The sequence below is a fragment of the Suricata suricatta genome, chromosome 3 (assembly GCF_006229205.1).
Source record: "Suricata suricatta isolate VVHF042 chromosome 3, meerkat_22Aug2017_6uvM2_HiC, whole genome shotgun sequence".
Lineage (NCBI taxonomy): Eukaryota > Metazoa > Chordata > Mammalia > Carnivora > Herpestidae > Suricata > Suricata suricatta.
The window spans coordinates 138,081,004-138,095,229 of NC_043702.1; the positions used below are offsets into that span (position 1 = coordinate 138,081,004).

At 36.7% G+C, this 14,226-nt stretch overlaps 1 protein-coding gene across 6 annotated transcripts in view; it reads right to left on the reverse strand.

The window, feature by feature from the left end:
• The window catches only part of RPS6KC1 (ribosomal protein S6 kinase C1), a 175,568-nt gene that overhangs the window by 141,414 nt on the left and 19,928 nt on the right, over nt 1–14,226 (reverse strand). For 5 of the 6 annotated variants that reach the window (XM_029935284.1, XM_029935283.1, XM_029935289.1 and 2 more), the window contains exon 4: nt 2,735–2,850. In XM_029935284.1, the coding sequence (XP_029791144.1) occupies nt 2,735–2,850 (116 nt within the window). Of the gene's footprint in view, nt 1–2,734; nt 2,851–14,226 lie in introns of those variants that run through there. The other variant, XM_029935286.1, reaches the window with a different exon arrangement.

Genomic DNA, 14,226 nt, shown 5'->3' on the forward strand with positions numbered 1-14,226 from the left:
AGAATGTGGATAAAACTCAAAATGTTACGTGAAAACATTAAGTGAAAGAAACCAGAACAAAAGATCACATTTTGTGTGATTCCATGTAACTAAAATGTTCTGAAAAGGCAAATCTAGTCAGAAAACTGGTAAGCAGTTACCCAGGGACAGGGCTGGGAACAGAGACTGCCAGTAAAGGGGCAGAGAAACTGGCTGAGGTGGCAGAAATGTGATAGTTGCACAACTCTATAAATCTACTGAAAGTCACTGAATGGTACACTTACAATGGTTCAATTTTAAAGTATGTCAATAAAACCATAAATGCCTACATACATACACATACACATATATATACATAAATACCCAGCAAAGAATATGCATGGAAAGGTACAGATGAAAAAATATGGCAATATACTGATAATTTTTTAAGATGAGTAATGAGTAACAGAAGCTCATTATAGCACTTTATAGCATTCTTTCTATTCCTGTGTATGTTAAAAAAAAAATCAAATCAGTTGGCTTGTGATCATTTGCAATGTGATATCTGCCATCAATGTTTTCCCACAAACAAAACCCAAAACCTACATATGTCATTGTACCACACCCTGTGACCTGGCTACCCAAAAACCTCCATTCATACCTTCATTTGCAATCAGAACTAAAAAGCTAAAAGGGTTACCTACCCAGGCTTCTCTGAAGCTAAGGACAGTCCTGTGACCCAGTTCTGGACTATTGGAATTTAAGAAGGTCTATCTCTAGGCAGAATTTCTATGAAAGCTTTTAAAAACTGGCATGCATTCATTCATTGGCCCCTTTCCTTTCACACCCCAAACCAGGAAGCTAACGCTAAGGCTTTGAGGACATTGTTGAGCTCTGTACTGACTCCGTCCGGTCTTCCTCACACAACTTCCTGTTGTAGGAGACAAACCCCTTTCTTGTTTAAGCTAATATGGTAAGTTTTCTTTGTTGTTCAGAGACTGATACTACTGTTGCGATAATACCAAATCAGTATCCCTCTTCTGCCCAGCAGACTACCGAAGGTATTTCTACCACATTTTCTAAGCTTGGCTTGACTTCCTTCCCTTAAAGTACCCAATGTCCTCTCTCGCTTCTTCTGTCTCTCACTGTACAAAGCCAAAAAGGGTTATCCAGCACCAGGTATAATTAGGAATTGCCAGATGCAAAGGAAACAGAATCAATAGGTAACTTTTATCTAAATTGTTCAAAGTCTAAGATCTGATTTCTATATTCCCTTGACTGATTTTTTTTTAGCCCTCTGCATGTAATAATTTGCATGATTGCTTTTCACAATTTCTATAAAGCCATATCCTTCTTGCTTAATAATACTGCCTTTTTCTGTAAGCATAGACTCCTTGCCACAGAGATAGGGTTGTAACCAAGAAAAACAAAGGGCAAACACTGTACCAGTTTGATTTGGCCTTTTATCCTAAAGATCTGCAGTGTACCATAAGCAAAGTCACATTCATCATCTCGGCCTAGTTCACACAGTAATGAAAAATTAAGCAACGAAGTCAATCACTAGAAATCTTATTGTAACTATAAGCTTTTCTATTACTATTTCTATTTCTATTACTGTAAAGTTGTAAGTTTGTAATATTTTTTTAAAAATCAAATTTCTTCGGTAAATTAAAATAGAATAAATAAAATAAAATAAAATAAACAAAATAAAGTAAAATAAAATATATTTTCCTTTGGTAGATCCACTGACATCAGGAAATTTAAAAATCCCAATACTTATATACCTCACTGGCTGTATCTTCTAACAAACTGCATTTATACAAATAAATTACATTTAGACAAAGAAGGAAAAAAACAAGTATGGCATAATCACCTAGATTTTTTCTAGAAGTTTAAAAGCAATAGGAAAATTGCAGTCATTAAAGACATTGATATCAAATGATGACTTGCACAAGTTCAATGCAAAATAAATTAGAAAACTATTTTTTAAATGATAAAGAACTCATGCCTGAGTGGCTCAGTCAGTTGAGCATGAGACTTCGGCTCAGGTCATGATCTCTTGGTTCGTGGGTTTGAGCCTCGCATCGGGCTCTGCACTATTAGCTCGGAGCCTGGAGCCTACTTCAGATTCTGTGTCTCCCTCCCTCTCTGCCCCTCCCTGCTCACATTCTGTCTCTCTCTCAAAAATAAACAAACATTTAAAGAAATTTTATTTAAAATGATAAAGAACTCAGAATAAAAACCTTACATGTCAAGAAACTGAAAATACTAATATCCAATGATTCTGGTAACATTACTTGTACTAACCTGCTTCTCTAAAATTGTATAGTGACCATTTTCGCTCTATCTCTAACACAAAGTAATAGAAGTATAACAAACTGAATATGACTTTATACTGTTTTCTATTCCAGAGAGCCTACCACTGAGAGACACCTCAAAAAGTGAAGGCAGCAACTGGAATTTCATGATTCCTACATTTTTTTAAATGTATTTCAATTACAATAGAGTGAATGAGATAATCTCTAAGCACTTTGCACCAATTTATTAAAACCTATGAATAAAAAATCTTATACGTTTAAACACTAAAATCAGAAGATATGCCAGAGACACTGTTGTTTAACTACTAACTTCTACTTATTTCAATGAGTAATGAAATTTAACAGTAAGTGATGTTTTGTTAAAAAAAAAAAAAACAACACTTGAATCCTGCCTAACTACAAATTAGAAAACAAAAATATTTAACAAAGTACAAAATATTTCAGAAAGACTATCAAACCTTGAAAAAATCTTCAAGCTGTTTACTGTTATAAAGAGCAGGGATATTGGCAGAGAACTGTAGCAAATCTTCAGCACACTGTCTTCTCTCTTGAATAACAGTTTCATCAAATCGTCCTAGAATGAAATAAGAATCAAGACTTAAGGAAGGGTCAAACGCCCGTTTGTGAGAGTTTACGTTCAGAGCTCAGAGAAGCGACAAGCCTATCGCTGCCTTACTACACAATCTTCTAAAGTCAAGCCTGCATAATCGGAGCGGTACTCTCCCCAAGAAAGAAAATAATGTTTCTCACAAAACAAGAGTCAGAGGTGTCAACTGATAAATCAGTGGTGCAGCCATAATCGAAGGCCTGTCAATGTAAGAAACTTAACATTTAAGAAGCTGGTGATTTGAAACTCAAGTTGAAAAGAGAACTATAAAGAACTGAAATGGTGTTCCGCAGTAATTTAATACTGTAATTACTCATATAATTTTCTCTTTTCCCACTCTTTTTGATTTATAAAGGAGCTGAAGAGAGGAAATTATGAGAACATCTGTATATCAGTGGGGTCAAAAACCTCAGCTTGAAGCAAAAAGCTTTTAAGCCAAACTCCACGTGCGCCGCTGTCAGGGTACATGACAGCCGACTAACGGGAAGAAAGACAGTACTCACAGCACCAGTGAGTCTGATTTACAAGGTGATAGAAAGGTGGTTTTCATAGAATTTTTCTAACACTATATGCAATTTGAATGCTGATAAGACATTTTAAAATATGATCATTTTGTACTACTCTTAGATCGGATTACTGGTTGGCATTTATCACAGCCCATGTATCATAGTGATTGCAATACAGGCTTAAAAAATACAAAATCAAAAGAGAAGCATCATCACATTTTAAGTGGCTCTGCAAACCATTAACCGAAAACTGAGGCACAAAGAGACTCCTTGTTATATAAACCAAGACAAGAATCTGAAGCTGAACCACTAAATACCCCCATGTGTCACATGCTTATGGAGAAGTGCACTTCATGAAAACTAACAGAAACGGTCTTAGAGTTAGACCTGGGTGTAAATTCTAGCTCTATCACTCACTAGCTATAAAATCTTAGATAATTTCCTCATTTGTAAAATGGAGAACATGAACAATGTACTTAAGACTTCCAGTTCCATGGCAGGCACATAGCTAGCACTTAATATATAAATCATGATGCTTCTGAATGTTCAAGTATCATCACAGTGTCCAGCACACAGAGCATGCCAATTAACTCCTACTTTACTATATCAGTGAATGGTGGAAATTTAGAAAAATTTTCAGAAAGAACTGTCTTTTAACAGTGGAACATTCTATCCTAGAAAATAGTCATTTTTCATTAAAAAAAATTTTTAACAATGGTCCATAAATAAACTGCTCAGCTTAATGGAGGAGTTTCGAAGACTGCAATCCTACAAAACTCCACACATGTGTCCACAGGTACATCTTCCTAGAGAATGAGTCTATAACTTTTATCAGCATCATCAAAGAGCCCAGGGCCCAGTAAAGGTCACCAAGCAAGTGGCAGTCAATTAGAAGATCTCTAATATTCAGTACACTGCTTTATTTATACTGTACAACAGGGTTGCCACTGGTGTAGATACTATATACTGCCAGCCCAGTATCTGCCAGTTGCCAGCCCAGTATCTGTTCTTACCTGCTTCCTTAGTAAAATAATCCCAATTTCTAACAGCGGACATGGCAGCCCCATACCCCAAAAAACCGCTACATTCCCAGCTTGTCTTGCAGTTACCTGTGGACACGGACGAAGTTCTAGCCAACAACATAAACAAAAGTTATGTTGTGCCTTCCTTAAAATCTCTTTAAGAGATAGTCTCTTCTTCTGTTTTCTTGTCCGTTTCTAGGAAGGACTATGACGTGGGTAAAATGACAAAGCAACAAGGCAGGAGCTTGGATTCCTGACCAATGTAGAGCTGCCCTGCCTAAAGATACTTTCAGATCTCACACCATGAAAAAAAAATCGACTTCTATCTGGTTTTAAGTTTTGTCATAAGAAACAAAACCTAATATACATTACGCTAAATCTATGTTTCTATTAGTCCCCATGTCATATGCAACAATTCAATTATATTCAGTTCTCCCAATGAGAATTTTAAATGATGTGCTAGCTTATCTATCAATAATATTATCTGGAAACAAACTTCCAAGAGCCCCTACCCATAAAGCATATTTTCTGGTCTGAAAACAATCTAGGTTATTTAGTCTTGGGAAAAATCTACTGGCCAAACAGGTTAAAACAATAGTTAAATATCCATTATTCCTTCCCTTGTCTAAATAAGAAACTAAGAACACACTGGTACTTAGAATAGAAGTCCAATATGTTTCACCTTTAAACAAAAAAGTTAATTCCAGTGCCTATGAATATTAATATTTTTTGAACATCTATAATCAGAAAAATCAAGAAAATGCACCCAAAAAAATCATACTGTGTTTCAACCCACAAGACCACCTGATATTGTCTTTAAGTGCATTAAGTACTTGTTGGGAAATTTTAATAGAAAATTGGCTACTTTTTAATAACACCCTAAAATTATTTAGTAGCTAAAACAAATACATATGAATTTGGGAGCTTCAATCCTAAGTGTAATCAATGATACATCCCACCTCCCTACTAAGCTATACTAAAATACAAGCAATGAGTGTATCAACTTCTAAAGAGATTAAAGCGCATCTTTGTTGTACTTTTATTGATCTATGCATTTCAATTCCACTAAACTTGGATAAGCAGAGATGAATTAAAATATTTTTCAAAATGGACCACAACCAAAAATAAAAGCTTATGTATTAAAAGGTTCAATTACACTAAATCCTACCATCAGAACAAATAAGGATGAAAGAATATGCTCACTTCTTGTTCCCAAGGTATTTCAGAATAATAGTAACAAAAAATACTATTTGTAGCATAAACAAAAGAGAGGCAGATTAGTTTTAATCAAATAACTACTGGCCTTACTGTACTTTACAAAGCCATCTAATTTTAAAATTAAAAAACAAATAGTAGCAAGATTCAACAGGCATCCTAATGGTAGCCAACACCCTAGTGGCTATTCTCTAGTTGTGAGTCCTTTAATAGTATGTAAACCACACTTGAAAGCAGCAACAATGAGAAATCATAAACAGATACTTCTTTATCACCTCTTTATATTTCCATTCACAGGGTCAATGTTTATTTTCCTATGAACAGAGTGGAAAAATTATAAGTAATTTGCAATAGAAAATGCAAAACATACTTTTGATAAGAAGGTTTACTGTGCAATATTATATATTATATAGTATATCATTTGTGTGTGAATGTGTATACATTATATACAAGCCAGTCCCCCACGCCCAATTACCCGACAATGTTTCTTTATTAAAAGCTGTGGGAGGAAAAATTAAATTCAAACATTCTTTAAATTTAAGCTGGTAAATCACTGGAAATAAGGTCTGTCTCTTTGATTTATAAGCTACCTTTGAAATACTCTTTTTTTTATTCTATGTAGAAAAACATCCAGATATCAGAGCTTGCAACTCTTTAAAAATGCAAATGTCAACAATCAAAAACTGATAGTTATATGGGACTAAAACCTGTCCTTGGCCAGTAAGAAACTAGCTAGAAAAGCTTAATGCTGATTCTTAACTGAATCAAAAATTCATTCAGGGTAAAAACAAAGAGAGGTCAAGATCCTTTTTTTTTTTTTAATATATTTTTAATTATTTTGTTTTTGGGGGGGGTTGGGGTTTGTTTGTTTTGTTTTTTGGGTTTTTTTTGAGAGACAGAGACAGTATGAGCAGGGGAGGGTCAGAGAGAGAGGGAGACACAGAATCCAAAGCAGGCTCCAGGCTCTGAGCTAGCTGTCAGCACAGAGCCCGACGCGGGACTCGAACCCACAAACCGTGAGATATGACCTGAGCTGGAGCCAGACACTTAACCGACTGAGCCACCCAGGAGCCCCTTAATTACTTTTTGAAAGAAAAAGAGAGCATATACGCTTGTGGGGGAGAGAGGAGAGGAAGGTGAGTGGGGACGAGAAGGAGGGAGGGAGGGAGAGAGGGAGGGAGAGAGAGAGAGAAAGAGAGAAAGAGAGAGAGAGAGAGAGAGAGAGAGAGGGAGAGAGAATCTTAAGCAGGCTCCATGCTCAGTGCAGAGCCGAACACAGGGCTCTATTCTATGACCCTGGAATTATGACCTGAGCCAAAATTAAGAGTCTGACACTCAACCAAATGAGCCACCCAGGCGCCCGGAGAGGCCAAGGTTCTTGAGCGTGAATTCTCTCTAGTCAACAGCACCAAGAACATACCTGTAAATGAATGAGTTGAATTAATTACTCCTTGCAACAAGGGAAAATGTATACTATTGGGAAACCTGGGGCATTTCATGAAGAGGATGTTAGAATGGAGTTAAAGGATTTGGGCCTGTGTTAGGTACTTTTGGGAAAGGCTTAAAGAATTGGGGGCTTTGCCCAGTGTTGATCCTGTTGGAAAGTAGAGATAATTCTATGGATCTATGAATTCTATCTAATTCTATGATTCTAATTTTAATGTCTTACTGTGAGGCAAGAAGAATGAAGAGAAACTAAGGCTATAATTTATAAAGAAGTGATAGTGGCTCACGGTAGCCAGGATAAAGATATGCTTGATCATTTTTGTGACTTTACTGATGTTGATGTTTTTGTCTGTGTTCAGACATGATTCCAGAGTGGTCTTGTTTTTGTCTTGATCCAAGGACACAGAGTGGCCTTGTGTAATGTTTCTGTTCTGTGAAACTGCTTATGTTCAACAGGAGAACACCACAGTCCAGATGTGAATGCCAGACCAACTCCAGCAAACACCAAGGTCAAACGAGTAGGTAGTGCCAGGCCAATTCTTTCTTAGCTGTCAGGAACTGCTTTCCACTTTCTCATAGGAAATCTAAGTGTGATAACAGATCTAACAAAACAAACAAAACAATAATCTAATCCTGAGAAAGCAATCAGACAGGTGGAGACTTTGAAACCTACAAAACAAATGTCTTACACTTTATAAATGTCATTGTCATGAAAGACAAATGTATAGGAATACTCTAGATTAACTTAGAGACATGATCCTAGGTCAAAAACAAACCCAAAAAGGACATTTTTAGGACAACTGAGGAAATATGACTATGGACTGCATATGTGATAATATTATTATGTCAGTGTTAAATTTCTTGAGTGTGATATGGGATTGTGGTTATAAGGGATATATAAAATGGTAAAATGTTACAGTATCTGCAAGTTATCCTCATAAGGTTCAGAAGGAAAATGAGAGATACACAGAGAGGAATAAAAAATGTGGAATAAAAAATTGTTAATAATCAATGAACTTGGGCCAAAGGTATAAAAGTATTTACTACACTAATTTTTGTGGGGTTTTCTGTAAATCTAAATCTTTTACAAATTAAAAACAACTGGAAAAAATAAATCAAGTGCTATACTGGTGAGATGTAAAACTGGAAGGGGAGAACAACTAAGCCTAAAGGAAACAGGGAAAACTTCCCGGGAAAGGAGACGTCTGATGGTCTAAAAGGCTCACAAGAAAGTTCGCAGTGTAGCAGGACAGCACTAAAGTCAGACACAGGAGAGCGTAGTACATTAGAGGTAAACTAAGCAACAGACGAGAGCTGACAATAGCAGGTATGTGCCGAGCCCTGAGCCAGACACACGGGAGACATAATCTACAGAACACGAAGGTATTATCCCTATGTTACCAATAAGAAAATAGGCTCAGACGTTAATTTGTATATGACCACACTGCTAGTAAGTAATGGATCTGGGCCGAAAGCCATCTGATTCCAAAACGCATGTTCTCTTTTTCACTGTATCTCTAGAACAGTCACTACATTTTTGATGGTTGTGTAAACTACAATAGGATTCTCTCTTGCTGCTGAGGGCTACATACTAAGAATGTGAGAGTAGTTGAAAAGACAGATGATTAACCAACAATCCACCCACCCACCCCCCAACCACAGCTGCTTTCTGCGGGGTTCACTGCAGTTACCAAGTATTACAAATGGACTGTAGCTTTTACTGAGAGAGATAAATTGCTTTCTTATTAAGATTAATAAGGAACTCTCATTCTATAATATGTAAGGATGTGGAGAAAAGTTGAAGATAATCCATTAGCAACAGCAGTTAATGGCCACAAATTTCAATCTATTTAGAACCCATTCCCTTTCACTCAGTGACAAGCTTATTGTTTAAGAAGCTGGGCTGTGTATCTCCCAAAATTAAAGATAAATGCACACAGTTAAATTCCACAATACGGAAGGTATAAAATAAAATATCCCTCCTCCCACATCCTGAGGGGATCCATACATTACACAAATGTGTGCAGGCTATGTCTTCACACAATTACACATATGTCTATTCAAACACGGATGGGATCCTCCTAAACATATTGCTGTACAACATTTGTTTGCTGCGCCTTAAAATACAGCTTAGACATCTTTCCACATTAGTATATTCCAAATAGCTAAAGAATTCCATTAACTGGCTAAAAATTATGGCATATCTGTACAATCACATAATGAGAAAAATTCAGTTTATGTTCAGTTTTCTTCTACTAAAATGCTGCAAAGAACACCCACATGTGTGTACATATGTGTGCACACAGCTGTGTGTGTGTGTGTGCATTCTCAAAATGATCTGCAGACTGCTGGGGGTCCCTAAAGGCCTTGCAAGGGATCAACAAGGTCAGAACCATTTTCATAATATTACTAACATAGTAGTAGCATTTTTCACTGCATCGACATCTGCACTGATGACCTAAAAACAGTGACAGTAAAACTGCAAACCTCTAAGTATGAATCAAGACAATGGCAACAAACTATACTTACTAGTAATCACCATATTCCTACTGCCAAAAAAATTTTTAATGTCAGTTTCACTTAAGAATGATGTTGATGAAGCAATAAAAATTATTAACTTTATTAAATTTCAACCCCGGAGATCATTTCTTTTCAAAAGTCTTTGGAAAAAAAAAAACTACAACCACTGAGATTTGGATATCTGGCAGAAACTTCCTCAAAACAAAACAAAACAAACCTCACATAAACAAAGTGAACTCAACATCCCAAGGAAAACTACCAGTAGCATTGTTGTCCGTGATGGAATTCAACCCATCGAGTCACTGTGAGCTTGACAGCTTCCCAATACTTAAAATATTTCCTTTAACGATCTGTGGTACTAGCAGGGCACCTGGGTGGTTCAGTTAGCTAAGCTTCTGACTTCAGCTCAGGTCATGATCTCACAGTTCATGAATTTGAGCCCCGCATCAGGCTCTGCGCTAACAATTCAGAGCCTGGAGCCTGCTTCGGATTCTGTGTCTCTCTCTCTGCCCATCACCCACTCACATTCTGTCTGTCTCTCTCAAAAATAAATAAAATATCAAAAAAATTTTTAAAAAAGATCTGTGGTACTAAAAAAAATAAATTAATTAAAAAAATAAAAAAATAAAAAAAGGTCTGTGGTACTATTAACCATTTTTGGATATTATACAATGAAATGGGTCAACGTGCAGATCTGCATAACTCAGGGAATCAGTATTTTTCACATGACCACTGCATGATATTACAAGCTCATGCACAGGTAAAAGATCCATTCAAATTTAAGAGCGACTAAGGAATTTTAATACAACAAAGTCCCAAATAATGAATTTTAATATAACAAAGTACCAAAGATTTGTTGATAGGATTTCAGATTCCATAATGCAACTAAACTTCTTCTTTAACATTTAATCATTTTTCCCCAAATTTCTTATTTATATTTTTTTTTAATTTTTTAAATGTTTTATTTATTTTTGATACAGAGAGAGACAGAGCATGAGACGGGGAGGGGCAGAGAGAGAAGGAGACACAGAACCAGAAGCAGGCTCCAGGCTCTGAGCTAGCTGTCAGCACAGAGCCCAACGCGGGGCTCGAACCCACGAACGTGAGATCTGACCTGAGCTGAAGTCGGAGGCTTAACCGACTGAGCCACCCAGGCGCCCCCCTTATTTATATTTTAATTTACATCCAAGTTAGTTAGCATATGGTACAACAATAATTTTAGGAGTAGATTCCTTCATGCCCCTTACTCATTTAGCCCATCCCCCCTCCCACAACCCCTCCAGTAACCCTTTGTTTGCTCTCCATACTGAAGAGACTCTTATGTTTCGTCTCCCTCCCTGTCTTTATATTATTTTTGCTTTTCTTCCCTTATGTTCATCTGTTTTGTATCTTAAAGTCCTCATAAGAGTGAAGTCATATTTGTCTTTCTCTGACTAAGTTTGCTTAGCAGGATACCCTCTAGTTTCATCAAAATAGTCGCAAATGGCAAGATTTCATTCCTTTTGACTGCCAAGTAATACTCCACTGTGTGTGTGTGTGTGTGTGTGTGTGTGTGTGTGTGTGCGCACACACACACACACACATACCACATCTTCTTTATCCATTCATCCATCAATGGACATTTGGGGGTCTTTCCAAACTTTGGCTATTGCTGATAGTGCTGCTAGAAACATTGGGGTGCATGTGTCCCTTCGAAACAGTATACCTGTATCCCTTGGATAAATATCTAGCAGTGCAATTGCTGGGTCGTAGGGTAGTTCTATTTCTAATGTTCTGAGGAACCTCCATACTGTTTCCCAGAGTGGCTGCACCAGTTTGCATTCCCACCAGCAGTGCAACAGAGATCCTCTTTCTCCGTATCCTTGCCAACATCTATTGTTGCCTGAGTTGTTAGCCATTCTGACAGATGTGAGGTGGTATCTTATTATGGTTTTGATTTGTATTTCCCTGATGATGAGTGATGTTGAGCATTTTTTCATGTGTCGGGTGGCCATCTGGATGTTTTCTTTGGAGAAGTGTCTATTCATGTTTTTGTCCATTTCTTCACTGGATTATTTTTGGGGGGGGGGGTGTTGAGTTTGATAAGTTCTTTATAGATTTTGGATACTAACCCTCTATCTGATGTGTCATTTGCAAATATCTTCTCCCATTCTGACGGTTGCCTTTAGTTTTGCTGATTATTTCCTTTGCTGTACAGAAGCTTTTTATTTTGATAAGGTCCCAATAGTTCATTTTTGCTTTTGTTTCCCTTGCCACCAGAGACGTGTTGAGTAAGAAGTTGCTGCAGCCAAGGTCAAAATCCTCAAGGATTTTGATGGCTTCCTGTTTATATTTAGGTCTTTGATAAATTCTGAGTTTATTTTTGTGTATGGTGTAAGAAAGTGGCCCAAGTTCATTTTTCTGAATGTTGCTGTCCAGTTTTCCCAGCACCACTTACCAAAGAGACTGTCTTTATTTCACTGGATATTCTTTCCTGCTTTGTCAAAGATTAATTGGCTATATGTTTGTGGGTCCATTTCTGGGTTCTCTATTCTTCTGGGTTCTGTTCCATTGATCTGAGTGTCTGTTCTTGTGCCAGTACCATACTGTCTTAATGATTACAGCTTTGTAATATAGCTAGAAGTCTGGGATTGTGATGCCTCCTGTTTTGGTTTTCTTTTTCAAGATTGCCTTGGCTCTTCGTGGTCTTTTCTAGTTCGAAACAAATTTTAGGATTGTTTGTTCTAGCTTTGTCAAGAATGCTGGTGTTATTTTGATAGGGATTGCATTGAATATGTAGATTGCTTTGGGTAGTATTGACATTTTAACAATATTTGTTCTTCCTGTCCAGGAGCATGGAATATTTTTCCATTTTTTGTGTCTTCTTCAGTATCTTTACTAAGCTTTCTACAGTTTTCAGTGTATAAACTTTTCACCTCTTTGGTTATGTTTATTCCTCACTATTCTATGGTTTTGGGTAGCAACTAAACTTTTAAGAATTACCTCTTAAGTTTCAGTGTACCAAAGACAATTATCTTCAATTATCTGAAAAGCTATTAAGATATTCCTAATATTCCTCCCTTTCTCAACTACATCATCAGCATAACCCTAAATTTTCTCCATACACTTCAATCAAAGCAATCTATCACCACCAATTAGATCCAGAAGCAAATATGAAAATCTAGCTATCTTTTCTTGATCCAAGCACTAATTCACAATGTAAGTTAATGCCAGTCTTGTAATTTTTTTACCTTTAGAAAAGCTATTTTTCATAAAGATACTAATATGTAGGGGACGCCTGGCTGGCTCAGTTGGTAGAACAGCAATTCTTCTCAGGATCATGAGTTTGAGCCCCACATTGAGTACAGAGGTTACTTTAAAAATTTTTTTTAATTTAAATAAAAAATACTAAAATATAATATACTCTTTTATTTTACATGACAGTATTTTTACATTTCTAGTAAATATTAACAGGTCCAAGTATAAAAACAGTATTTTGACATGTTCAATAATTTTTAAGGGTGCTAAGGAGACTCCTGAGACTAAAACATTTAACAAGCATTGATAAATATCTTGTTTTCATTAATATATATCTCTTATGCAGAGATGAGAACAGATGTATAGTAAAATTTACTAAAATAGACTTGTTAGAAAAAGGTATATTTTAAACTGACTTCTTTAAAAAAATTTTTTTATGTTTCTTATTTATTTTTGAGAGACAGAGAGAGACAGCATGAGTAGGGGAAGGTCAGAGAGAGAGAGAGAGAGACACAGAATCTGAAGCAGGCTCCAGGCTCTGATCTAGCTGTCAGCACAGAGCCCGACGCAGGGCTCGAACCTATGAACGTGAGATCATGACCTGAGCCAAAGCTGGAAGCTTAACCGACTGAGCCACCCAGGCAGCCCTAAACTGACTTCTACAAACTGTGCAAATTTATACTCTTCGTGTTGTACATTTATATCCTCATACTAAGTATAATCAAACTTTTTTTGTTTTGAGATTGACTTTCAGTGATATTATTGCCTGTAACTACTTCGTCTCTTAAATCCTAACTCATTCTTTCTTTTTGTTCAACTTATTTTTTAAGCAAGTATGTGTCAGGCCTGGCCCTAAACGCTGACGACAGGCATATAAGGAAGAATAAAGTAGCCTCTAACCACACAGTTTTGTCGAGGAAACAGAGAGCAAGGGGGAGGAAAAGAGTTAAGTATGAGGGAGACTTATTATTTTTTAGAATATATAAAGAACACCTTTTGGTGTGAGTTTAGAAGTTTAAAATTCCTCAGATTGGTGAATTATTTGCATCCTCATAATTAAAATAGGGTGTCACTGGGGTTAATATCCCAAATAGATAAGGACCTCATACAATTCAACACCAAAAAAATAAATGATCCAACTAAAAAAATGTGTAGAGGATAGAAATAGACATATTTCTGGGGCATCTGGGTGGCTCAGTCGGTTAAGCATCCGGCTCTGGCTGAGGTCATGATCTCACGGTTTGTGGGTTCGAGCCCCGCATCAGGCTCTGTGCTGACAGCTAGCTCAGAACCTGAAGCCTGCTTCAGATTCTGTATCTCCCTCTCTCTCTGACCCTCCCCTGCTCACACTGTCGCTCTCTGTCCCTCAAAAATAAATTTTAAAAAAACATTTAAAA